The following is a 22,314-nucleotide window of genomic DNA, read 5'->3' as shown; positions in this document are numbered from 1 at the left end:
CTACAATCGTGGCGGCCTTTTAAATCATATGTTTTTAAAAAAAATAAAAGCAGTCGTTCGGTAAGGCATGCGATTTTCGTCACTGGTTTCTTTCACGGTCTGCATTCATTTTGTAAACAGTAAAAAGAAACAACCCCTTTCATCCACACCAAAGAAAGCATTCTGACCAAAAGCGAGAGACTTTTTTCGAGGGAAAAACGCCAAGCATATGCAAACAAAAGGCCCATCTGATTACATTATTTGATGAATCATTTCTGTTTTTTTCGAGGATTTATTATTGTACACCTGAGGTTAGTTTCTTTGTAAACTACCAATGATGTGTTTATGTTTGGGGAAACTTGATCTCTCTCTCTCTCACACTTGGTTTTTTATTGCTTTTGGATGTTTGCTTGTGTGTTGTTTTTTTTTTGTTTGGAAAGAGGGAATCGTTTGGAAGAAACCGTTGCAATGAAGAGAAATACCTTTTTTTTTTCTTCCGTCGAAATGAGAAAAAATACCAGAGGAACATGAATTCTTAAAGAAAAAAGCTTTTTTTTTTTTTGCGTAATTATGAATGTTTACTTGATCTTATTTGATCGACGAAGGAAAAAAAAAGTTGTGTGTTTCTCATTTATTCTTCATTATTGAGATATTCTGCTGCTGATGCCAACATATCAATAGATGACCTGGATCGTGCCCGTTTACGTGCCGGCATATCGCCACCTTGATTGTTCTGAAGACTCAGGTTGGCCAACGAATTCTGGATATTGCCGCGATCCTGCGCTCCATAGCTGAAATAATCAGTAGAAGGTAATGTTGAGGGTGGTGGTCGTGGTGGTTGGATACCACCAGAGGCAACAGCTTGATGATGATGATGATGTTTGTAGCCTGGTATGGATGGTTCGTGGATTTGAATATAGGGCAGCTGTGGGTGGTGTTGTGGTGTAATAGCTGATTCTGCCGGCATAGGTGCTATCGGTTGAAGCTGTTGCTGTGGTGGTGCTAAAGGAGGTGGGATAGAAGGCGGATACGATAAAGTTGAACGAGGTTGTGCTGGCCGAGGTGGTACGTGATGGGATTCTAGGATGGAATTGGCAGAAGCACGTCGCAAAAGTGGCTGGCTGTGATGATGATGATGTTGTTGTCGCTGAGGAGGTCCTGGAGCCGCCAAGTGGTGGTGATGATGATGATGATATTGTGGAACCAAATGATGTTGGTGTGGTAATAATAACTGCTGCTGTTGTTCTTGTTGCTGATTGTGTCCTGCTCTTTGCAAAGTGGCAGCTGCCTTTGTACGGTTCATCTTGGCGCGACGGTTTTGGAACCATACCTACAAAAGTAAATAAAAAATTAGATCAAAAAAATGTGTCTTTTCTACTTGACCAAAGTTTCTATTTAATTTTACCTGTACTTCACGTTTGGTCATGCCCAACTCATTTGCTAAATTCTCCCTGACTTCTGAGCTGGGGGTATCAGTCTGCTCAAAGACATCCATCAAGCGCCTAAACTGATCGGGCGAAATGCGTTTACGCTTTGCCTTGGCAATGGTCGACACAATCACATCACCATTGCTATTCAGCCGACGATGATAGCCTTCTGGTGTAATAGTATCCTTATGCCACGATTGGGGCCGTTCCAATCGCCTCGGTGGACCAGGGCTGGATGCGACACTGCTTGACATGGTAGGCGACGGATTATCGCTACTGCGGCCACTTGTATTGAAATTAGGCGAACGTAGAGGCGAAAAATAATCCAAAGGCTCTGAGCGTTGTGGAAGACCCTCTGGCGAACGATATGGATCAACAGCCACGTCGTTCAATAAAGCCGAAATGGCAAGTGAGCCTCTACGATTCTGTTCGTCATGAGCGTCAGACGAGTTCATGATCTTTTTTACACACACTACTTTTAGTAGGCTTGTTATGTTGATGTGTCTGTCTGTGTATGTGTGTGGGGAAAGTAAAAGAAGAGAGAATCGCTACTATGTGGAGGGGTTGCTAGTGATTACGAAGAAACATTTTTTCTCTTGTTAATGATTTTTATTTACCCATGATCAATGGAAAAGAAAATTTTAACATACAATCCCTGTAAAAAGTTTCAATTTCATAATTTAAAGCAGACAACAATTGGATTGTTACCAATCAGTGGCAGGCAAACCTCTTATGATGATAACCCTTGTTCGATCGCTAAAAGAGAACATTTTGCCCAATCATAACAGCGGCGGGTAAAGTTCATTACCGGTCCCTGCCTCCCTTCGACCCCTATGTTGGAGGCAAGTTCCCCAAACCTCCGGGTGGCGACAACATATCTATAACCTTCCATTAGCTTTCCAAACAAGCTTGTGTGACAAAATGAGTTGGCGATAGATTTTCTGCTGTATAGATCGATAGGTAGTGTTATCTGAGATACTACTGCTCTACTAACCTGAAATTCTGCCCCTCCATATTATAACGAATTACCCATGGTATACTATAAATACAGCCGAAATCTATATGTCAATTGACAGATTGTACTATCAAAGGTTGCCACTCGTAACAACGACGCACGCGCAACGATCAGGTGTTATACTTGGCCAACGATAAGATGGTAATCCGCTTCCTGTAGACAAGTTTAAAGACCTGGACAGAAGCGCCCTGACATCTTAAATGACACAGAAACCGAAATCATAGCAGGAGCAAAAACGAATGGAATAGCAACGAGTCCTCATACCATAATGGTTATAACACATAAAACACGTTTCCATGGAGGAGCGAAAGGCATTCTGATCCGATCGGGCTAGAATTGATGCGCTTCCGTGATAATAATGTCCCATGTCAAAATAGGATGCTAGGTCACTGCTTTTGTTGCGTTGGCTATGCATCGATAGCAGAGCACGTCGTCTGTTGTTTTAGCTTGCTCCTCAAAGGAAATAAAATATATAGAACGTCCTGTATATTTCCCTGCTCGTTTTTTTTCCGTCAACATCGAAAAAGGTACATTAGAGTACCGTAGTGTGTACACAGAAACTATGTCGTATACGCTTGTCATTTCTACTATTGTTTTCTTCTACCCTCCTCTATTTATTTTATTTTAAATCATTATTTCACTACATCCATTCCTGCTCGCCGCCACCGTGACCTTTATGATTTTGATTCTATCAAGGCTGCTGTCTAACAAGAAATAAGATAGGTCCTCTCGCGTCCATTTTGCAAATATGTGTTGGGCGAAAGCGGGTAATTTTCTTCGTGTCACATAAAACCCATTAACCAGTAACAAAGTCATTGGACATCAAGGATGGTGTGAGTGGGGTGCATACTCATAAAACTCGCCAAGGGTTGTGGCAAAAGAGCTTCCAGTCTCCCATAGAAATAGTATATCCAGATTAGCATATATGCGTCTAACGCTTGGTACCATTGAATCTCGATCTATAACGCATCGATGGTGATTTTGATCCCGGCTATCCTTTAACAATGCTTTGCGTCCACGTGGATTCAAAATAGAACAATAGCCGCTAAAACTAAACTGAACATAGTACACATACCAAGCTGATCATGCTGATACTTGATACAACATACATATGGGAAAGAGTGAATTGACATGATGTGATTGTTTTTTCTTACTGCAATCAAACGCAAAGTAAATGTGCTTTGAGCGTATCAAACCACCAGAAGACGTAACACAAACTGTTGCGGTATGCAATGCGTACTGTTTTGATCAATATGCGTGTGTGAGTAATATGTGTGCTATATACACTTTGCAAACACATGAGCAACGAACCTCACAAACAAATAATGACGTATAAGCTTTTCTTTTTTCTTCTCTTCTTTCTTTCTTTCTATAGTTTTCTTACAATACAACGCTAACACCTCCTCGCTTCCTTGTTCTCCCACAAATAATATGCCATACTTGGACATCGGCGACGAGGAACAGTACAGTTCAGTACGACGCTATCATGATGAACTACGACGACGGACTCGCTCTCGACACATTATCTTTGCGTTACTGATAGCAGCGTGTGTCACCTGCGTCTATCTCAGCTATCAAGTTTCGTCAAGCGGTCGTATGCCCTGTTCAAACTATATCGTCTGGATTCCCAACTGCAATCAGGAACAGTACATTGCGTGAATCTAGGGACAGGAGCTACCACTTGCAACGAAAGACTTATATATATATATATTATACCTCGACAAAGGACGGGCCCCTTCCTTATCTAAAAACACAATACACTCAAATGGCGCGTTTCATATTACCATTTTTTTTTCATATCCGCGCACACGTCACGACCTATACACACCCACCCGCCGCAAAGCATAAGCGACAAGATCCAAGGAGAAGGCAGGATGGATGGACAGCTGTGTAGCAAAAGAAAAGGGCTCAATCGTGTCGCGCGTGTATTATACATCTTATAGAATGCTCTTCATGAATGATAAAAGATAAGGGTGGACTGTGCATATCTTGAAGTGAAATCGTCTCGGAATACTTGTACTCGTGTGGGATATTGTTTGAAATGGCTGTGGTCCTTTACACGATTACTATTGCAATGGTACAACTTAATACTCAAGCTTTTCTATCACAACGGAGCTTCATGTTGGGTCATGCGTCGTTTTTCTATGCTAACATGTTTTAAGAAAAGAGCCCAGGTAAACCATCGTGATTGTATGGCTGGTATAGAGCTATCAAACTTACTTTAAGCATGATAGCTTTTATAAAACTACAATAACCGTTTATGGAGATAATGTGTCATCTCAACTTAAGACTTTTATGCTGAGTTGAAACGGGGCATTTGCAGGTGTTTTTTTTACTTGCCCCGAATCGCGTGTAAGTTCGTGTACCTTGCTATTATTCTTATAACACATATACGCATTTTCTACAGAAAGTTAAAAAAAGAGGGAAAAGAGAATTTAAAAGAGAAAGAGAGAATATGGAGAAACCATTTTCGCTACAAAGTCCTCTTGCAGCAAAAGACGCCAATCGACGCATCCCTCTCGCATCAAGAGACACCAATCGAAAAAGTCGGCTTGCAACAAAAGACCCCAATCGAAAACGAACCAGTCTTCCATCAAAAAACACCGATCGACGAGATCCTCTTACTTCAAAAGACGCAGATCGACGGAACCCTCGTGCTGCTGTAAAAGACGCCGATCGACGAAACACTATAAATCGTTCAAAAGACAGCTGTCCACGACGCTCTTTAGCATCTATTGACACCAATCGACCATTACAAAGTCGAGAAACACACATAAAACAATCCAAAAACCTAGATCCGCGGTTGATTGTAATGACCAACCGAGAACGTAACGATAAATACACAGAAGCTGTTTTACAACGTAGCAACACTACACGCAATCAATCTATTAGTTTAACAGCAACAACTTTGACCGAGGTACCGCATCCATTCACATCACTTTCTACCTCATACACACTCTCACTAATATGTCCTTTTTTCTTGGGGGAGGGGGAAACAGCGATCAAAACGGTCATCATCAACGCCACCAGCGACGTTAAAGCGATCGAAACGACATTACACTGCTGATATCCTAGCGACGCGGTCGGATACGAGCCCTATCAGCAGTCTCAACACCGATTGCTTATATCAAATATTTCGACATTGCGGAAACATAGAGACGTTATGCATACTAGCAAGCGTGTGTCGTCAATGGCGTGAAATCATATTAGATCCCTTCTCGGTAATACTGTTAACAATAACAACAAAGGGGAGGGAATCTAAATGTTTTCCTGGGGTCTAATGAAAGACGCGTTTAACTTTTTCGTTGTAATAGTGGCGAAACGTGAGGGAAGAATGGGAATCATTTGTAGATATGCTCTGCTTGATCGACAAAAACCCTAAACATCTGGCTCGTAAAAAACTCTTAAACACACGCACGGTCCACATGTTTGGCAGCGCCAAGAATGATTTTATTACAACCACACCATTACGCATCAAGGCACGATTATTCACAAACGTGACGGAACTTGTAATGACCAAATTGTATTTCCAAGACATGATTGAAATGATCACCCAAACGCCGTTACTGGAAGTACTGCGGTGCGACATCATCCGAACGCGTGGCACCAGTGGCAAAATGATGCTTGGTTTATTTTCTGGCTTGGATCGGTTGCGCGTTCTCGACTTGCGGTTCCGAGAACCATGCGAATACACCGATCATGCATTCACCATCAGCCGTCGACGCGTTCGTAAAGTATTACCCACGAGTTTGCAAGAATTGCGTCTGTCCAACGTATACGATCCAGAAGAGATGTCCTTACTTTTGCCTCGTGATCCACAACAACCACGAATCAGTAACGATGGCAGCAGCAGCAGTCATAGTACCGGTACTCAGCAGCAACAACAACAACATGGACGAGATGATGATGATGATGATGAAGAAGAAGGCCCGACAGCTACAGTACTCTACCGACGACGATGGATGGAAGATACGCTCGTCGATAAATACCAATTTTTACACCCGCTCACGAACCTCAAGACGCTCCGTCTGGGTCGATGTAATGCGTACACAGCACGGGTGTGGCGAGAATGTATCAAACCATGCGTTGGCAACCTCGAATACCTGACTCTGGTGGGATGGTACAACAATAACACAGAAACATTATTATCAGCATCATCACTTGCGCCTACACAGACAAAGATGGAGGTAGATGAGGATACGCAACTGGCGATACAAGAAACAATTCTGGAAGTGCAGCACAAGATGAAACGATTTGTTATGTTGGATTTCGTATGTGGTCCAGGAGTAGTTGGAGGGATCAAGAAGCTCAAGTACGTGTCGTTGGAAGCCTCTTTTCTAAAACAACAACAGCAACAACCAGACGGTATCGTTGGCGGTACTGCTGCTGCTTCTGATGGTAGTAGTAATAGTAGTATTGGTCCTGTTTCCTATTCCGGATCATTATCGTCATTGACCTCGAACGCAGACGAACTTCTGAACCAGCATGTCAGTTTTTGCAGAATCAACTTTTAAAGGCAAAACCAGAGAATAAATATAAAAGAATCGCAAGCGGTTTTGCAATTGATTTATTTCCTTGTGGCATGTTTTGTTGTTGTTGTTAACTTTTTGGTGGGAGACGAGGGAGGTGTATATTATCATATGTATATAACAGAACGGCTGTGTGTGTGTGTGTGTGTGTGCGGTAAAGAAGAAAAAAACTTTGTACAACTGTTTTTTTTTTTTTAAAGGCTCTCTTTCTTTAAGCAAGAGGGCTAATGAGCCTATATAACAATAAACGCGTTTATTTAGTACAGCTGTTATTATTATTATTATTACCCTGCTGCCTTGACCTCTCTCCTCTACCAAAGAGAGAAAAGAACTTACTTGAGCAAAGAAGGTCTGGGGTTGCTACGGGTCATGCCGAGGTAAATGACAAAGGGAACAAAACCCCAGTGCAAGATCTGCTTGGAGAAATCGATAACCTATAATTCACACACATGTTAACACGCTGCGGTTTTTCTAAATGATAGCTATCAAGTAAAATGAGTACGAACCTTCCAGATGGATTCCTTTGTCGAGTCTTGCATTTTAAAAGTAAAATGTGAGAGTAGAGTGAGAGAAGCCTGAACGACTTGGTTTTTTGTTTTTTCTCTGCATTGTCCGTCTCCGACGTTCCGGGTAAGACTGCGAATTCCTTTTTAGGCCATGCCCGGACATATTCAGCTATCAAGTCTGTGCAACACGAACAGCAAATAATTCCCCAATATTCATTCGGCGATCACAGTAAAACAAAAAGGATTTGATAGCATCTCTGGGTTCCATGCATTTCTATGTTCAACCAACAAAACTGGTTTGCTACCACTGTATTGTGAGAAAAAGATGTTTATTCTGATATAAAAACACAAAGCATTGTATACGATTTACATATTACAAACAAGAAAGAGAGAGAGAGAGAGAGAGAGAGAGAGAAAGAGATAATTCCTTTGTATTTGATCGTTTTATGGTTCCATCCCTCTTGGGCTTTTGAGTGTGTGAGTGTGTGAGTATGGTGTGAGTATGGTGTGTGGTGCGGTGCAAAAAGTATACATGGTATAGAGTTATCGCGGAATAAAGAGAGAGAAAGAGAAGGAAAAAAGAAATAGTAAATAGATGAATATGTGTATATAGACAAAAGAGGAATAGAGTAGAGAAACCCAGCAACAACAAACAAGTTAAAAAGTAGAAAACAAAATAAAGAAACAGAGTGGAGTGACAGTAAGCTATTAGCCTCGAGGTTTTTGCACCGTCGTATCGTAAGCACGGATGATTTTGTTTTGATCGCTGTCGTTTTGAGAAAACGCATAACCACGGTTTCTCTTCAACCGTTGTATCCTTCGAACCTTGTTGACAGCTTGACGGAACCGATCCATGCGAGGTCGATAATCGGGCAGGTTGTATTTCTGGATCTCTTGGACGAAATGATATGGCAATGGACGATACATGCGTTTGATACTAGTTTTAGTGTGGTTAGTTTGAATTCCGTAACCTAACGCACTAAATTTATGTTGAACTTACTATTTCCACAAGAAATCACGTAGGTTACAAATAAGTGGTACCAGAATGATAAACATCCAAAAGTTGACGTTGCCCCACAGCATAGGAACCATTCCCTTGTATTCGGGAAACACACCGCTGGAGATGGCAGGACCAATGTAAGATACGACAGGCAAGAAAATGTACCATGCCGCCATGGAGCCCACAAGTGAAATCACTGCATATTTGGTCCATGTGCTAGTGAAGAAATCATGGCATTTGAGTTATACAACGGCTATCGTTACAAAGAAACGAAAGGAGAACTTACTCTGTAATCAATGCAGCCTTCCACAAGATACAGCCAAGGACGGCAGTGAACACTGCCGTGCCAGCCCACCATTGGCCGCCAACCAGACCGTTAGCAAAGACACCATCCTCACTGAATGCGGCAACACCAAGGAAGAAGAGGATCTTATAACACAGCAGAGTCAGTACTGACTTGGTAGAAAGAAGAGTTCTTTTGCGCGTTTTCTAGATATGTACGTGTATACACTTACAAGAGAATGGTATACGGCATTGGCAAACCAACCCCAGAATCTTCGTTGGTTGAAAAATTCGTTGCTTTGACCCAACATGTACATTTGTGGGTACTTGTCCAACAATCGTGCAGACACAAACTGGTCAAAGATACCAATCACCAGAGGAGGCAAAAACGTAAAAATGACATTGAAGCAAGACATGGTCCACGATTCATAAAAGGTTGTTCCGGAAAAGCCGTTATAGAATGCATACTACAAAATATAAACGCACATCCCCATCGTCAGTATCCCAAACCCACCTTTTTCAATAGAATAAAACAGCCATGGGTTATAAGAAAAGAAACCTTACCCAGAACTGTGTCAAATAAAGAGCAATGTTCTTGTAAAAGTAATAAAAGATCATCTTGCTGAGACGCTGGTATGCCCAAGAACCATGGACGAGCAGTAGTTTCTTCAAGAAGCGGAATTGCCCAATAGCAAAATCAGCACTTCGAGCAGCTTGTAAGCCTTCGACACCACTGATGCCGACACCGACATGAGCAGCTTGGATCATCGATACGTCGTTGGCACCGTCACCAATGGCCAACAGAATCGACTTGTCGTATTTCTTCACAAGTTTGACAACAAGGGCCTTTTGAAGCGGGGACACACGACAACAGATCACGGCTTTACACATGACGGATAAATCAAACATGATCTTTTCAATGTCTTTTTCCAGCGCAAACGTCAGTGCTCGACCATCGATAATCAATGCCAAGGGCTATGATAGAGCATATAATCCCTTTTGAGTATCCCTCCTTGTTCTATAAACGCCTGACACAGAGACACACACAGAGGATACCCCGATCTCTTTTCTTGATTCCATACCTCGAGTTCATCACCACGATTCAGCACGTCATTGATCTCTTTTAACTTCTTTTCCAAAAAGTTCTTTGTGTCCCAGTGATTGTCCTCATTACAAACAATCAAACTCATCTCTTCGTTCAACAGTTTGCAAGAGTAGCCAATATTGATAGCCGTTTCTTGTCGATCACCCGTCAAGACCCAGACCTTGATACCGGCTTCTTGCAGCGAATAGATGGTATCTGGCACACCCTCCTGCAACTTGTCTTCAATAGCCGTAGCACCCAACAAAAACAAATTCTGTTCAATCATTTCCGCAGCCTTGTCCAATTCTTCTGAACGGTTCACCAACGTGGTTGAAGCCTTGTCGAAAATCTGAGACCAGCGTGTATATTCTTCCTCGGGAATCTCGCGCATGGCAATACACAATGTACGAAGACCTTCGGAAGCGAATTCCTAATCATCGCCACATACAGCTTCTTTGAGTATATACACTTTTCTTCTCCTCTACTCTCTACGAATATGAAAGGGTCTTCTCATACCTCCAGATGAACCAGAGTGGGTTCAATAAAGGGGTTGTTTTCGGCCAAACGTTCCAAAATGACAGTGTCGGCACCTTTACAATACAGCTTGATCTTGCCATCTGGCCCACGGATAATGGCGGACATACGCTTACGGGTAGAGTTAAATTCACAAATATTCAAAACTTGGAATTCCATATCTTGGCCACGGATATTGCAAGTGATTGAATTGGGTCGACGTGTCTAAAAGATAATCCATTGGAATTTTTCTTTTAGCATAACATGGACACTGTTTGCTTTAAAAACAAAAAAAAAAAACTTACGTGAAAAGTGTAACCAAGAGTACTTGCGCCCTTGACAAGAGCACCTTCGTCAGGAGAAGAAGCTTGATAAACAATATCATCATCACCATTGGGTTTTTCAGGAATAACAGTATGACAACAAGCCAATAAGATCAAAAACTCGTTAATAACATTGGCTGTCGGGTGCTTCTTTAGATGTTCTTGCAACTGATTGAATGTGTACTGCAATGTTGGGTCGTCTGATCCATCTCTTGCTTGTTTGTCCGAATCAACCTTGTCTGCATACGATAAGCCAGCAATGGATGCTTGTCGGTATTGCATCTCATTGCAAGTCAATGTCCCTGTCTTGTCCGAGAATACAAACTTGACCTACAATAACTTTCATTGATGAGCCATCTCCAATTTTCATCTTCTCCGTTTCTCTTACTGCGCTTCCCTCCCCCCCACCAACATTCGAATATGTTGATGTTTTGCCGTACCTGACCAAGTTCCTCAATCAAACTGCTACTACGGGCAACGGCATGCGTATCCGTCTTTTCATAATACATGTCCAAATCAGCTTCAATCAAGAGTGATTGAACATATTTAACAATTTCCATAGTGACCATCAAACTAACACAAAAAAAAGGAGGGGGGGGGAATTGGAAGAGTGTCAATAAACATTACCGAGAAAAGAGGGGGGGGGGTGGAGAGAGAGACTAACCTGATTGGGATGAAACTGTTAAACAGAATCAAAAACGTCAAAATATCATAGCCAAACTCGGCAGCTCGATTTTGATCTTCGAATGGAAGATAGCCCATTTCATGACTTCGATTGATAGCAAATCCAAGACCACCACAGGAACAGGCAATGCTCATCAATACCAGAATGGCAAACAGATACAGAATGTTTCGATTGGTGATGTGGGTGACATTGGACATTTTCGATGGTTTTTTGCTAAAAGTTATAGGAAAGATTCAGTGTTATTTTGTGTTGTGCTCACTGGTACTGTTACTGTCCCACGTGTAGACCCAAACAAAGCAAGATACCTGGAATTCAACATGAGTTTGGTCTCGTGACCCGTGAATACAACAATGCCATAAATCCACGATGTGTTTCGGAGCTGAGCGCCACGTAGCAACAATTGGGTAGGATCCAATGCGAAATCCCGTGTTTTTCCAACTTCATCCATGGAGGACACTGACAAGACACCATCATAGTTGTACAGACGATTGTTTGGTTGTTCGCATTTGATGACACCCTGCACCCTGGACATTTCGATAGGATCGAGGATATTACTTGTCTGGGTCAACGCTTGTTTGATCTTCAAATTGACTTCACTATATAATACATAGACAGAAGCAGCAATATTTTTCTTGGTTATCTCCCAACCCTACTGTCATCCTCTCCCTCTCTCCCCTCCTAAAAAAGACTTACCCATCCAAATTACTGGTTTCCACATAGCAAAGACCTTCCGGTTCTGAACTGCTGACCAAGACCAAATCAGCGGGGAAGTTTTCTCCACTTTCAATACGGAGCACATCACCGACTTTGACATCCCGCCAAGATTTCTCGACAAATTCCGTTCCAACGAGTACTTTGCATTTTCTGGCATTGAGCTCTGCGTCTGAACGGTGCACACCCTATGTTATATACATTGATTGTGTGAGAGGATAAAGCCCTCTCCTTCACTCTGTTTTGTCCCTTCAAAGAGAAGAATAAACTCAGCCCGATCCCATTCCCACTTTATAAGACATACCCAATCCTCTGCAATTTCCTTGAGAGCAGTAATGAACAAGACAATACACAATGGTACCAACGTGGTCCAACGCGACGTGGGTGAAATATCCGGAATTTGCTAATAAACAATCCCCCCCAAGAAATGGACCGTGAGTGTGAGATAAACCTTGGGAAAACCGCCTATTTCTTTTTACCTGAATACCAGAAATGAACAAAAAGAACAGATTGGCATATTTCGAAAATTCTTCATACAAGAATCTTGGCAAAAAGGTAATGGCGGTGTATTTCGCAGTAAAGATTCTGTTGTGCAGGAACCGTTGATCGTCGTTCAAGTCTGGATTGTTGAGGTGGATGATACGTTCGCCGCCTTCACCAGCCGTACCCGATGCCGAGCCGGGTCGTCCCAATAATCCATTGACAAAGTCTTTGACGGATGTTACCAATCCTGGACCTGCCTTTCTTTTTCTTTGCTGTTGTCGTCGTCGTCCTCCTCCTCCTTGGCTATTTCTTTGTGTCCCTCCAACTGTTGAACCTTGAGACCGAAGTGGAATTCCTCCTCCTCCTCCTCCGCCGCCGCTGCTGCCATCCGATTGTTGTGAACGTGCACCTGCAATCGGTCCTTGGTGCGATAACAGTCGTAAATCGTCGTCGTCGTCATTCATAGGTGTCGAATCGTCGTACAAAGAAGCTGTTTAGCATGTTCACACACACACAAACACAAATATGCGTAGAAGCCCATGAGTATATGAGTGAGAAACAAAAGACACCTTCTTTTTTCCTACAAAATACGCGCTTCTATATTATTTCTGCCAACCAAATTGAATTTTACCTGTGTCGGTATTAAATGTGTCGACCCGGCCAAGGGGTGCTCCTGGAGTATAGGAAGGACCTCCTCCCGGTGGCGAAAACTGTTGTGGTTGTTGACTCGTGTGTAATGGTGGAGGGTAAGAAGTGTCGATAGGAGCAGTGCTGTTGCCCTGGTTTGGTAAAAGATCTATAAGGTCGGCACCACCATAGTGTTGTGTTGTCGAAGAAGAGGGAGGAGGAGGTTGTTGTTGTTGCTGTTGGTGTTGTTGTGAAGGTGGATAATGGGTGGGTGAAGCTGCGAATGGATTTATCGTGGCATCTTCACCTCCATAAGCGATCGATGGTTGTTGCTGTCCATTGCCTCCATTACCACCTAGTGACTCGGGCATTTCATTTCTACTACCCGGATCATCAAACGGGTTGTTGGGGTTATGCGCCATGAAAACGATTCTTTGCGCCGAATATTAAAAAAAAGAATTGCTCGTTTTTTTAGGGTCAATCCAAAAGAAAAAAAAAAAGAAAGGGAAGAAAAGAAAATAAGGTAATCCGCGCGTCAGTTTCAATAAGGGTTAAAGAGGAGGGGCGGTTTCTTTGGGAGAAGAGAGAACGGGGGCGGAAATGAAAAAAAAAGTAGCTTGGCCCCCGCTGAGCTTTTTCGGTCGTCTTTGGGGAGCTTGGCGAAAAACTATGCTGTGAATAGCGACTAGGACGAACGACATCGACTGACGGTTGAATTCTTTGCCGGGTAGAAACAGGTTGCTTGGAGCAAAAGAGCTGTTCCTTGTATGGCTTTGGTAAGTTATTGCTGTTCGGTATTATTATCATTGTTGTTGTTGTTGTTGTTGATTAATCGACGTTATATTTAGTTATAGTAGATGAGGTCATTTTCAACGCCATCGAAAGCGACAACACAGCAAAGCATGCGCCACACTTAATGAAATGCCAATTGCCGCGCATATTACCGAGATTGGCTCAAGCCAGTCGACGACAACAAAAAAAGCCAAAAGTCCATGCATAAGACACACTACTACACCTGCTGCTGCAAGTACTTCCGGTGTGCCATTGGTTTCTTCTTTACACAGACGAACAGCAGTGGCGTTTACAAACTATCTATTACTCGAGGAGGTTCATATCATTTGTTATATATAGCAGTTGCTGAGCCATATTACTTATCTAGCGATCGCAAGATGTTCTCTCTTTGCTCAAAGAATAAAAAAAAAGGTCAACGGATCACTCTATTTGTAACGGAACCATATTCATTGTCCGTTTAGCAGATAGTTGTGTAACGAAAAACGGACTCGATAATATCCCGATAAGAAGCACATTACCTTCTTCCTGCCTGCTAATTTATCACAGTAAAGGAATAAGTCTCTTACTCGAACATGTCTTCTCCACGGATGATGATGTGTTTTGACCCTAATGTGTTTACATTATATCCTTCTACTCCGCTGGGTTCGTTTTACACTTCCGAGAGACGTTTAAGCTTTTGTGTCATGTTACCCAAGCTTTTACAGACTGCGATTAAGGAATGAACGTTTTTGTGAAACAATACAGACTCTAGGGCTTCCATCCTGTAGGTACATGTCAACATTGAGCATACCCAAAACACACACACACAAAAGAAAATCAAGACTCAAAAGAAAAAGTTATCGGCAGATAAACGATGATAATGAATAGCTAGCACTTGATTGTTTATTTGTGCGTGGATAGTGTGAGATATTGACAGAGTGGTACACTACAGTGTCAATCCGCCATCCAGGTTCAGCACCTAGAATCAGAAAACAATAACAGTTGTCAGTCGATAAAGTAACCTATTCTAATCGCTAGAGTGCAAGTTGAGAACACATACCGAGCCATGCATGTATTGAGAACAAGCAAGAAACAGGGCAGCTTCTGCTACATCATCTACATGACCTAGTCTGCGTAATGGTATTGCTTCGATTAACTTGGCTTTTGATGCCTCTGATTTCAAAATATCTAAATAAGCGAAAATTAAGGCAAATTGATGTTTAGCAGGTTCTGATCGATGGCTCCATTGCTTCATATTACCTGCTGTCATGTCCGTTTCTATATACCCCGGGGCGATGGCATTGACTCTTATCTGCGCAGGACCCACTTCCTTTGCTAATGACTTGGTGAATCCTTAAAAAAAATAAACGTATTAAACCAATCTGTTGGGAAGAGATGTGTCTTTTGAAAGTTTCTGCAAGGAGACAAAGTGACGTTACCGATCAGACCCGCTTTGGATGCACTGTATACAGTTTGTCCAACGTTTCCATACACTCCTACGATGCTAGATACATTAATAATGCACCCGCCTTTTTAGAATTGGGCACAATGGAAAAAGGGATGGTTAGTTATAAAGTCGTGCAACTCCATGTAATACATGTACCTTGACGTTTTTGAATCATGGATCTGGATATAATCTGAGATATACGCATGGCACCCAACAGATTGACTGCCATTGTTTCGTTCAGGTCCTCATCTTTCATTTTCACCAGCAGGCCGTCACGCGATACACCTGCTGCATTGACAAGGATATCAATCTTGTTTTCTTTCACGAGTTTCTACATTATCATCAAATATGTACATTAGAGTATCTTTACTTCTACAGTTAAAGAGAGACCAAGTGTCAGGTACCTTCAACGTATCATTAATGTTGTCCTTATTCCCCACGTCGAGGACCACGCCCTGATGCTTTGTGTCTTGAAACTTTTCGCGAAAAACACGTTCTGCAATGTCAACACGTTGCGCATCTCTGCCGATGAGTAATGTGTTGGCGCCATGTTTGGCAAACGCGTTTGCAATGGCGAAACCAATGCCCCGTGTAGCACCGGTAATGAGTGCTGTTTTTTGCTGTAACAAAGTCATTATATTTTTCAAAGAAGAACAAGAAAGTTGCGCGCGTCGTTTTTTTGTTTTGTTTTTATTTTATAGACAGCAGAGTTGTTCTTTTCCATAGTCATAGAGCTATTTTCCTTGGCTATTCACAAAAAGCTTCTGCAAGGAAAAACGGAGAAGCTCTACATAATATAGAAACGAAGGCAGTGATATGTGTTGTTGTATCGGGCAACTATGTCTACAAAGTTGCATACGTACATGTCATGCATGCTACGTGTATGCCGTGACGCACAACCCACCCAGAGGTTTTTTCAAGAGGAGCTCAGCCGTTCTCTTTCTTTCCCCTCCCCTTTCTTGCTTAACTTTACTTTTTAAAATTATGGAACCTGCCAAGGTGAGTCCTCTAAATTCTTCCATCTCACCTTAATTATTTTATGAAAAGAGAAAGAAAAAAAAGCAAGAGTGCTGTTATTTTGTCTTTGATGCAATGTAACAAACTCGGCTACAAAAAAAAATAACAGAAACTCTTTGCTGCGTTTCTTTCTTTTTTGCATCGTTTTGAGTTTCCAAAAGAGTTTGTGTCGCTCCTTCTACCCGTATATATCTCTTCTTTTTTTTTTTTTTTGCTCGACTCTACAGCGAACTGCAATAGAACATTTGAGTGACAATCATCAAGAAAAAGAAGAGGAAGAGATCCTTGACGAAGAGCCATTCTCTTTGCCTCGCCATGGACAACCAATTGGCTATGCTGATTATGATGCCATGGAGCAAGCAAACGTGCACTTGCATATACCTGAAACCAATATGGGATATCGTCTCTTGCAAAAATTGGGATGGAAGGCAGGTCAAGGTCTAGGCTCTCATGGGCAAGGTTAGTAAAGTAGTTTGTAGCTTGTGAATCTTAACTAAACAAAAAAAGCTAGATTGCTTATACACTAAAGAAATCGTTGTATGGAAAAAACGTTAGGACGTGTTGATCCAATCCCTATCGACATTAAGGAAGATGCATTAGGCGTCGGCAAAGCAGAAGAAGAGGCAGCGTATCACGCATCATCCACGGCCAAGCGCAAAACGCTGGACAGTGAAAGACAATTAGAAGAGACAACGGAAGAACGGGCATTACGAGAAACAAAAGCGAAAGAACAAGAAATGATCAAGGAAGAATTGCGTGAAGTAAAGCGTGCATTCTATTGTGAAATATGCGACAAACAATACAACAAAGTGGCGGAATACGAACAGCACTTGCAGAGTTATGATCATCACCATAAAAAGGTAAGCCCTTTCTGTCTTGTCCTTCATCTTGGGCTTGCATTCATCGACGGATCAAAGTTCTAATGACGACAACGTTTTATATATTTTACATAGCGTTTCAAAGACATGAAAGAACAATCACGCAAGTCTGGATTTGCCCAGTCGGCCAAAGACAAACAGCGCGAACGGGAAAAGAAACGGGAGGAGCGTGAATTGAGACGAATGCAAGAAGCCATGTTGAAAAAGGCTGGTAATGCTCAACAACAACAACAGGGCGTTCCTACACCCGTGCCAGGACCAGCAGCACCAGGCTTGCCAACCAGCAATACTAGTAGCAGTAGTAATAGTAGCAAAGGAGGAGGAGGATGGACATCAGCACCAGCACCATCAGCAGCAGCAATACAAAGTAAAAGTAGTACCGCTACTAGTACTAGTAATAGTGGTGGTGGTGGTGGATGGGCAATGGCACCGGCTGCTGCTGTCCCTGCAACTACTATTACTACTACTGCGAATGACCCTACTATCGCGAATAGTAATAACAACAACAACAACGGTAACAAGGTGGAAGCGACGACGACGAGTAGTAGTACACTACAGGAAAAGATGCCTACCAAACTGTCTTTTGGACTGCCGCAAAAAAAGCCATCTGGATTTCGTTTCAATCTTAAAAAAAAATAAAATTGGTTTAGAACAATAATATGCAGTTGTTGTATAGAATCGCTTCTGTTCGAAAGTATATTTCTCGCTAGGCAGTAGAGAGGTGAAATTTATGAAAGGAAAACATACTTCAGCGGATGGATACAATTCTATCTACTCTGTAGATGCACGACGGTTGATCCAGTAGTAGATCCGTGCGCTTCACGTTAAGCTATCTATTCTTAAATCTAACTACACCTAACGATTGACCCGTAAACACTAATAGTAAAGCGGACGAACATGGCAAATTGTTCACTTCCAAAGCCTTTTCCTTTCCGAGGTTTGGGCCTCGACGCTGATTTTCGTGCTGGTTTCTGCTGCTGACGAAGGCTCTTGCTATGATATGACATGTAACTTCGAAGGTCCGGTGCGTTGGTGCAACGGTAAAGAATGCATGAAATTCGCGGTGGATGATGTGTATGCATGCCAGTAGTGATAGTAGTAGCTATAGATGAAATGCAAAAATGAAATGTTTTGTGCGTTTCAAACTTTGTCGTGCTCATCTTTCTTAAATATGATATAATGATTTTTAAAGTGTCAAAATCCTCTTACACACATTTCATTACTTGACCTAAATCTTTTAAGCATGCTAGCAGTGAAGATCATACAACAATAGGTTTTGTCATGCAAAATACGCAACAAAAAAGTTTCTCTATGATATAAAAAGCTAGGGCAACCATTATATATCGCATTACTATAGTTTCGCAGCAGCACCCGTGATTTTGAGGAGCAACTTTTCTTTAAAAGTGGCACATGGGGTATCTTAGTCGGCTAACACACCCCTTCCAAAACGAAAATGGGAGAGCGCTTGACGCCAAAGGAGATGGCCTGCGACTCGAATGGCCATGATCAAGAGAGTCTTCAATACTGCCAATTGTCGTATTCTACAATATTTGTCTACTGTCCCGTTTCTGCTGAGTCCCCTAGATCTCCTATCTTGTCTCTCTCTCTCTTGAGCTCCATTTGCTACAATACTAATCTAGACCAGACCATCAGGACCATCAGCCGCCAAGAACAAACGCTGGCCATGATAACCAGCCCAACTTGCTAAATCTATAGCTCGTCAGAGTGTATTATTCCAATCGACACAGTGGACTTCTTGCTTGTGCACAAAATAGAGGATGATTATATATGCAGTAGACTTGTTAATTTGGCGTTAACGAAAGGAAGGTTAATACACATTAGTGCATGAAAACAGTATAAAATATCACATATCATATGTAGTATAGGCCATTTCTTTCTCTGATATGAAATATGAAAAGAAGAGTGAATGTACTTCTTTGTTTGAGTATTGCCATAAAAGATCGTCGAGTATTCCCATTAAAGTACCTTTGATTCTTGAAAGCGGCTTTTGGCAACTGTTGCAGTGAAAACGGCATGATGAACTCTTGAATACACAATTTCTATATGGGTGGTTATGGGGCTTGTACAGTGATGTAGTGAAAGAGCCCTGTTCCTTAGCAAACACCAACACAATGCTATTTTATATCTGTATATTAGCTGGTAGTTACTGAATGTGAAAGGGTGGACCCACGATCAGTAGTAGCAGTGTAGTAGTAGGTAGTAGTACCCTTACCAACAAACTGTCTTTTGAATTACCGCTAACAAAGAATCAGAAAAGGGGCACCACGTGTGAAATAAGAGCCGAGGATGCATAGCACCGTACGTAGATCAATTTACTGTCTTTTGGCTGAGGGATGAAATCCGTGAAGAAGATGCTTGGGCGGGGTAATTATCCGCCCCTCTTGTTCGGAGCATGGTTGAACCGTTTGCTTCCGGACCTTGGCAACCGCGTTCCGTGTAACGTAAACCGTGAAAAAAAAAGTATCTTTGCTCGTAGTACTACGCTATTATTACAGAGATTTATATATATTCCAGTCCATAATGGACTCAACCGCCTCGCCGCTTTGAAACATTTTTTATCCCTTTTTCCCATCAACTCGCTTTGTAGTTTAATTTTCCCTACTTGTACACAATATCCGCCCGCCCGCCCCCAACCTCCCCAGCAGCAACGTCCTTCCGTCCGCCGGTTATTTCTTCATGCTGTCCATACAATTGCCTAGAAGAGAAGGGGGTTTCTTCTTGCTCTTGATCTACTCTGCATTATTTTTAGTATGGTTCCCAAAACAAGTGCACAGCCAGTCCGTCAGCAATCCAGCATTCTGGCAAGCCCCGAGAACATACAATGCAACGAATGCCTTGGCCGAAGACGATCGCAATACGTGGATTGCCATTTCGCAAGCTTTTCAGTCCATTCATGTTGGAACTGATTCGGGCGGTTCAATTCGGGTATAATTTCTCATTCTATTCTTTATAGTCAACAGTGAATACTAATGATAATTATTTATGTTTTTTTTTTCTTGCCCAGCGCTTGGTATTTGATTATTCAGACTGCTGCATATCGTCGAATACCACCTTTGACACGCTCCAACAGTTAAACGGAAACAATATGCAATACGGACCGATCCCACAGACACCGACAGTAGCGCTTATCCAACGCGGCAACTGCATGTGGTCCGAAAAAGTGCAACTCGCACGCAACATTTCTTCCAAGCACGGACTCAACTTGAGCGCCATTCTTTTGTACGATAACAATACCTATGGACAACGAGAATACAGGCTATACAGCGAAGACAACATAAGGCGAAGCTATGTGTATACTGCATCATCAGACTCGCTTCCGGTGGAACGCAATGCTTTATACATGAGCGATAACGATCTCGACGATAACAACAATGGCACTCAACCTTCCCTGCCTATTTATTTTGCACCCCATTCGTATGGCAATCAGTTTGTGCGGTTCATTTCCAATAGCACTAGTGCTAGTGATGATACTCGGGTGTTTTGGCAACTAGCACCGATATTCATACCTCTTACATCGGACAATGATGATGAAGGTGGTAGTTCACCGTTTGGTCGTGGGTATCTGTCCTACGTTATTGCCTTGGCAGCCATCTTTCTTGTTGGTACGTTTCTCTTTATAAATGAAAAACCGGGATGATGATTAGAGAAAGATATATATATATATATATTGTTTGCAATATACATAGCATTGTTTGCCGGGGTCGTCTTTTTGCGATGGTGGCGTGTACGACAAAGGCGGGACCAGCTGGAATACGAGGCACAATTGGGCGCTCATGCATACAATATGCAAATGCGCTTGCAGGCCAAACCTCTACCCGTCGACATTGTCAATTCCATCCCGATATCCAAGTATACATCCCAGACAGTGAAGAATGCAAATTGTGCGATATGTCTAGAAGACTATGAAGAGGACAAGAATGAAGTGCGGATTCTTGGCTGTGGCCATGGGTTCTGTGTCCTATGTATAGGTAAGCGTGTGTCCGCTGTGATGGGCCCTCCGAAGGGAGAGAAAAGCATATGCAACCAAAGAGTGCATTATTCGTGAGAAGATCCACACCAATTAAATGTACCTTTTCTTCTTTAATTTACTAGATCCTTGGCTCACGCAAAAATCAACAGTGTGTCCAATTTGTAAATGGGATTGCTTGCCACCTGAACTACGCAATCAACAACAGGAAGGAGAAACGACGAATGGCGATACTGGTTTGGAAGCAGCGCAAACCGCTTTAATACCTGCTACTGCTACTACTACCGCTAGTACTAGTCACCAAGCATCATCATCATCGTCCGCATCAACATTACCTCAACCAGCTGTCACTACCGCTGCTACCTCCACAGCTGTGCCTGCATCATCAACGTTATCTTCCACATTTGAAAAAGCAGCAACAACAACAAAAGATACTGTGCCGGAAACATCACTGGCTGACGTGGAACCAACCAACCAAAACGCTGGTTCGAGCAGTGATAATTCGAATGAACGTGAAACAACGGATCGACGAAGCAGCCAGGATCATGTGATTGATATGGATCCCCAAAAAACAACAACAGCAGCAACAGCAACAGCAACAACACCGCCACAAGGCGATGAGACGTCTTCTGCGAATCGCAGAGACTCAACGGACAGCCAACAGCGTCCTCATCAACACCACACACGATAAGAGTGATATTTTGTATTTCACCCTTCCCCTTTCCACGCTACTCTTTCCCCCCTTCTTTGTCACATATATTACTATATATTTATACTGTATACCTTCCTTACTAACTGCTTCTTTCTTCTATTCCTACTGTATTGTCTTTGAATAGTAATTGTATTGCATTCCTTTTCCTTTACTGTACATTTTATCCTCCTCCTCCATCTTCTAATGAATGATTGGAAGTTTGTTGTATTCTCTCTATACTTATTTATTAGCTATTTTCTTTCAATATCAATATTTAAAAAAGCGACAACCTATCTTTCCTTCTTACACCTCAATTAGTAAATGATTGTTCTAGGAAGATCTTTTAAAATCTTATAGA

At 42.2% G+C, this 22,314-nt stretch overlaps 10 protein-coding genes across 10 annotated transcripts; 4 read left to right on the top strand and 6 right to left on the bottom strand.

Moving 5' to 3' along the window:
- Window positions 1-516: 516 nt before the first annotated feature.
- BDB00DRAFT_819499 (uncharacterized protein) lies at window positions 517-1,360 on the bottom strand. The gene has a single exon (XM_053123237.1). The coding sequence runs from the start codon at window positions 1,280-1,282 to the stop codon at window positions 611-613; it is 672 nt and encodes a 223-aa protein (XP_052980544.1). The 5' UTR covers window positions 1,283-1,360; the 3' UTR covers window positions 517-610.
- Window positions 962-1,999, bottom strand: BDB00DRAFT_319063 (uncharacterized protein). The gene has a single exon (XM_053116921.1). It carries the CDS (start codon window positions 1,859-1,861, stop codon window positions 1,310-1,312), a length of 552 nt encoding a protein of 183 aa, XP_052980543.1. The 5' UTR covers window positions 1,862-1,999; the 3' UTR covers window positions 962-1,309.
- A 2,764-nt stretch (window positions 2,000-4,763) lies between these two features.
- BDB00DRAFT_319041 (uncharacterized protein) lies at window positions 4,764-5,585 on the top strand. Its single transcript, XM_053116920.1, has 2 exons — window positions 4,764-5,338; window positions 5,411-5,585. The coding sequence occupies exons 1-2, from the start codon at window positions 4,877-4,879 to the stop codon at window positions 5,486-5,488; spliced, it is 540 nt and encodes a 179-aa protein (XP_052980542.1). The 5' UTR covers window positions 4,764-4,876; the 3' UTR covers window positions 5,489-5,585.
- Window positions 5,316-6,972, top strand: BDB00DRAFT_819493 (uncharacterized protein). The gene has a single exon (XM_053123236.1). The coding sequence runs from the start codon at window positions 5,775-5,777 to the stop codon at window positions 6,933-6,935; it is 1,161 nt and encodes a 386-aa protein (XP_052980541.1). The 5' UTR covers window positions 5,316-5,774; the 3' UTR covers window positions 6,936-6,972.
- A 33-nt stretch (window positions 6,973-7,005) lies between these two features.
- BDB00DRAFT_974573 (Tom7-domain-containing protein) lies at window positions 7,006-7,531 on the bottom strand. The gene is made up of 3 exons (XM_053129901.1): window positions 7,457-7,531; window positions 7,287-7,384; window positions 7,006-7,183 (listed from the first exon to the last, which is right to left on the bottom strand). Exons 1-3 carry the CDS (start codon window positions 7,487-7,489, stop codon window positions 7,162-7,164), a joined length of 153 nt encoding a protein of 50 aa, XP_052980540.1. The 5' UTR covers window positions 7,490-7,531; the 3' UTR covers window positions 7,006-7,161.
- A 633-nt stretch (window positions 7,532-8,164) lies between these two features.
- Window positions 8,165-13,001, bottom strand: BDB00DRAFT_762205 (uncharacterized protein; the record flags this gene model as incomplete). The annotated part of the gene is made up of 14 exons (XM_053119321.1): window positions 8,165-8,393; window positions 8,457-8,672; window positions 8,743-8,885; window positions 8,972-9,205; window positions 9,303-9,713; window positions 9,821-10,252; window positions 10,339-10,560; window positions 10,641-10,988; window positions 11,099-11,231; window positions 11,323-11,556; window positions 11,649-11,939; window positions 12,037-12,242; window positions 12,359-12,457; window positions 12,534-13,001. The coding sequence occupies 14 exons, from the start codon at window positions 12,999-13,001 to the stop codon at window positions 8,165-8,167; spliced, it is 3,666 nt and encodes a 1,221-aa protein (XP_052980539.1).
- A 584-nt stretch (window positions 13,002-13,585) lies between these two features.
- Window positions 13,586-14,396, bottom strand: BDB00DRAFT_819486 (uncharacterized protein). Its single transcript, XM_053123235.1, has 2 exons — window positions 14,013-14,396; window positions 13,586-13,940 (listed from the first exon to the last, which is right to left on the bottom strand). The coding sequence occupies exons 1-2, from the start codon at window positions 14,101-14,103 to the stop codon at window positions 13,642-13,644; spliced, it is 390 nt and encodes a 129-aa protein (XP_052980538.1). The 5' UTR covers window positions 14,104-14,396; the 3' UTR covers window positions 13,586-13,641.
- Window positions 14,397-14,821: 425 nt separating this feature from the next.
- On the bottom strand, window positions 14,822-16,083 carry BDB00DRAFT_819485 (uncharacterized protein). The gene is made up of 6 exons (XM_053123234.1): window positions 15,787-16,083; window positions 15,539-15,713; window positions 15,375-15,464; window positions 15,196-15,288; window positions 14,996-15,123; window positions 14,822-14,914 (listed from the first exon to the last, which is right to left on the bottom strand). Exons 1-6 carry the CDS (start codon window positions 16,015-16,017, stop codon window positions 14,882-14,884), a joined length of 750 nt encoding a protein of 249 aa, XP_052980537.1. The 5' UTR covers window positions 16,018-16,083; the 3' UTR covers window positions 14,822-14,881.
- A 237-nt stretch (window positions 16,084-16,320) lies between these two features.
- Window positions 16,321-17,927, top strand: BDB00DRAFT_819482 (uncharacterized protein). Its single transcript, XM_053123233.1, has 4 exons — window positions 16,321-16,381; window positions 16,627-16,858; window positions 16,955-17,259; window positions 17,353-17,927. Exons 1-4 carry the CDS (start codon window positions 16,367-16,369, stop codon window positions 17,914-17,916), a joined length of 1,116 nt encoding a protein of 371 aa, XP_052980536.1. The 5' UTR covers window positions 16,321-16,366; the 3' UTR covers window positions 17,917-17,927.
- A 1,878-nt stretch (window positions 17,928-19,805) lies between these two features.
- On the top strand, window positions 19,806-22,257 carry BDB00DRAFT_819479 (uncharacterized protein). The gene is made up of 4 exons (XM_053123232.1): window positions 19,806-20,223; window positions 20,303-20,900; window positions 20,985-21,266; window positions 21,391-22,257. The coding sequence occupies exons 1-4, from the start codon at window positions 19,975-19,977 to the stop codon at window positions 21,954-21,956; spliced, it is 1,695 nt and encodes a 564-aa protein (XP_052980535.1). The 5' UTR covers window positions 19,806-19,974; the 3' UTR covers window positions 21,957-22,257.
- The last annotated feature ends 57 nt before the right edge of the window (window positions 22,258-22,314 follow it).

This window comes from Zychaea mexicana (genome assembly GCF_025766255.1).
Source record: "Zychaea mexicana strain RSA 1403 chromosome Unknown BDB00scaffold_29, whole genome shotgun sequence".
In the NCBI taxonomy this organism is placed as follows: Eukaryota; Fungi; Mucoromycota; class Mucoromycetes; order Mucorales; family Lichtheimiaceae; genus Zychaea; species Zychaea mexicana.
The sequence above is the reverse complement of the archived record's forward strand: the minus strand, read 5'-3'. Positions and strand labels throughout refer to the sequence as shown.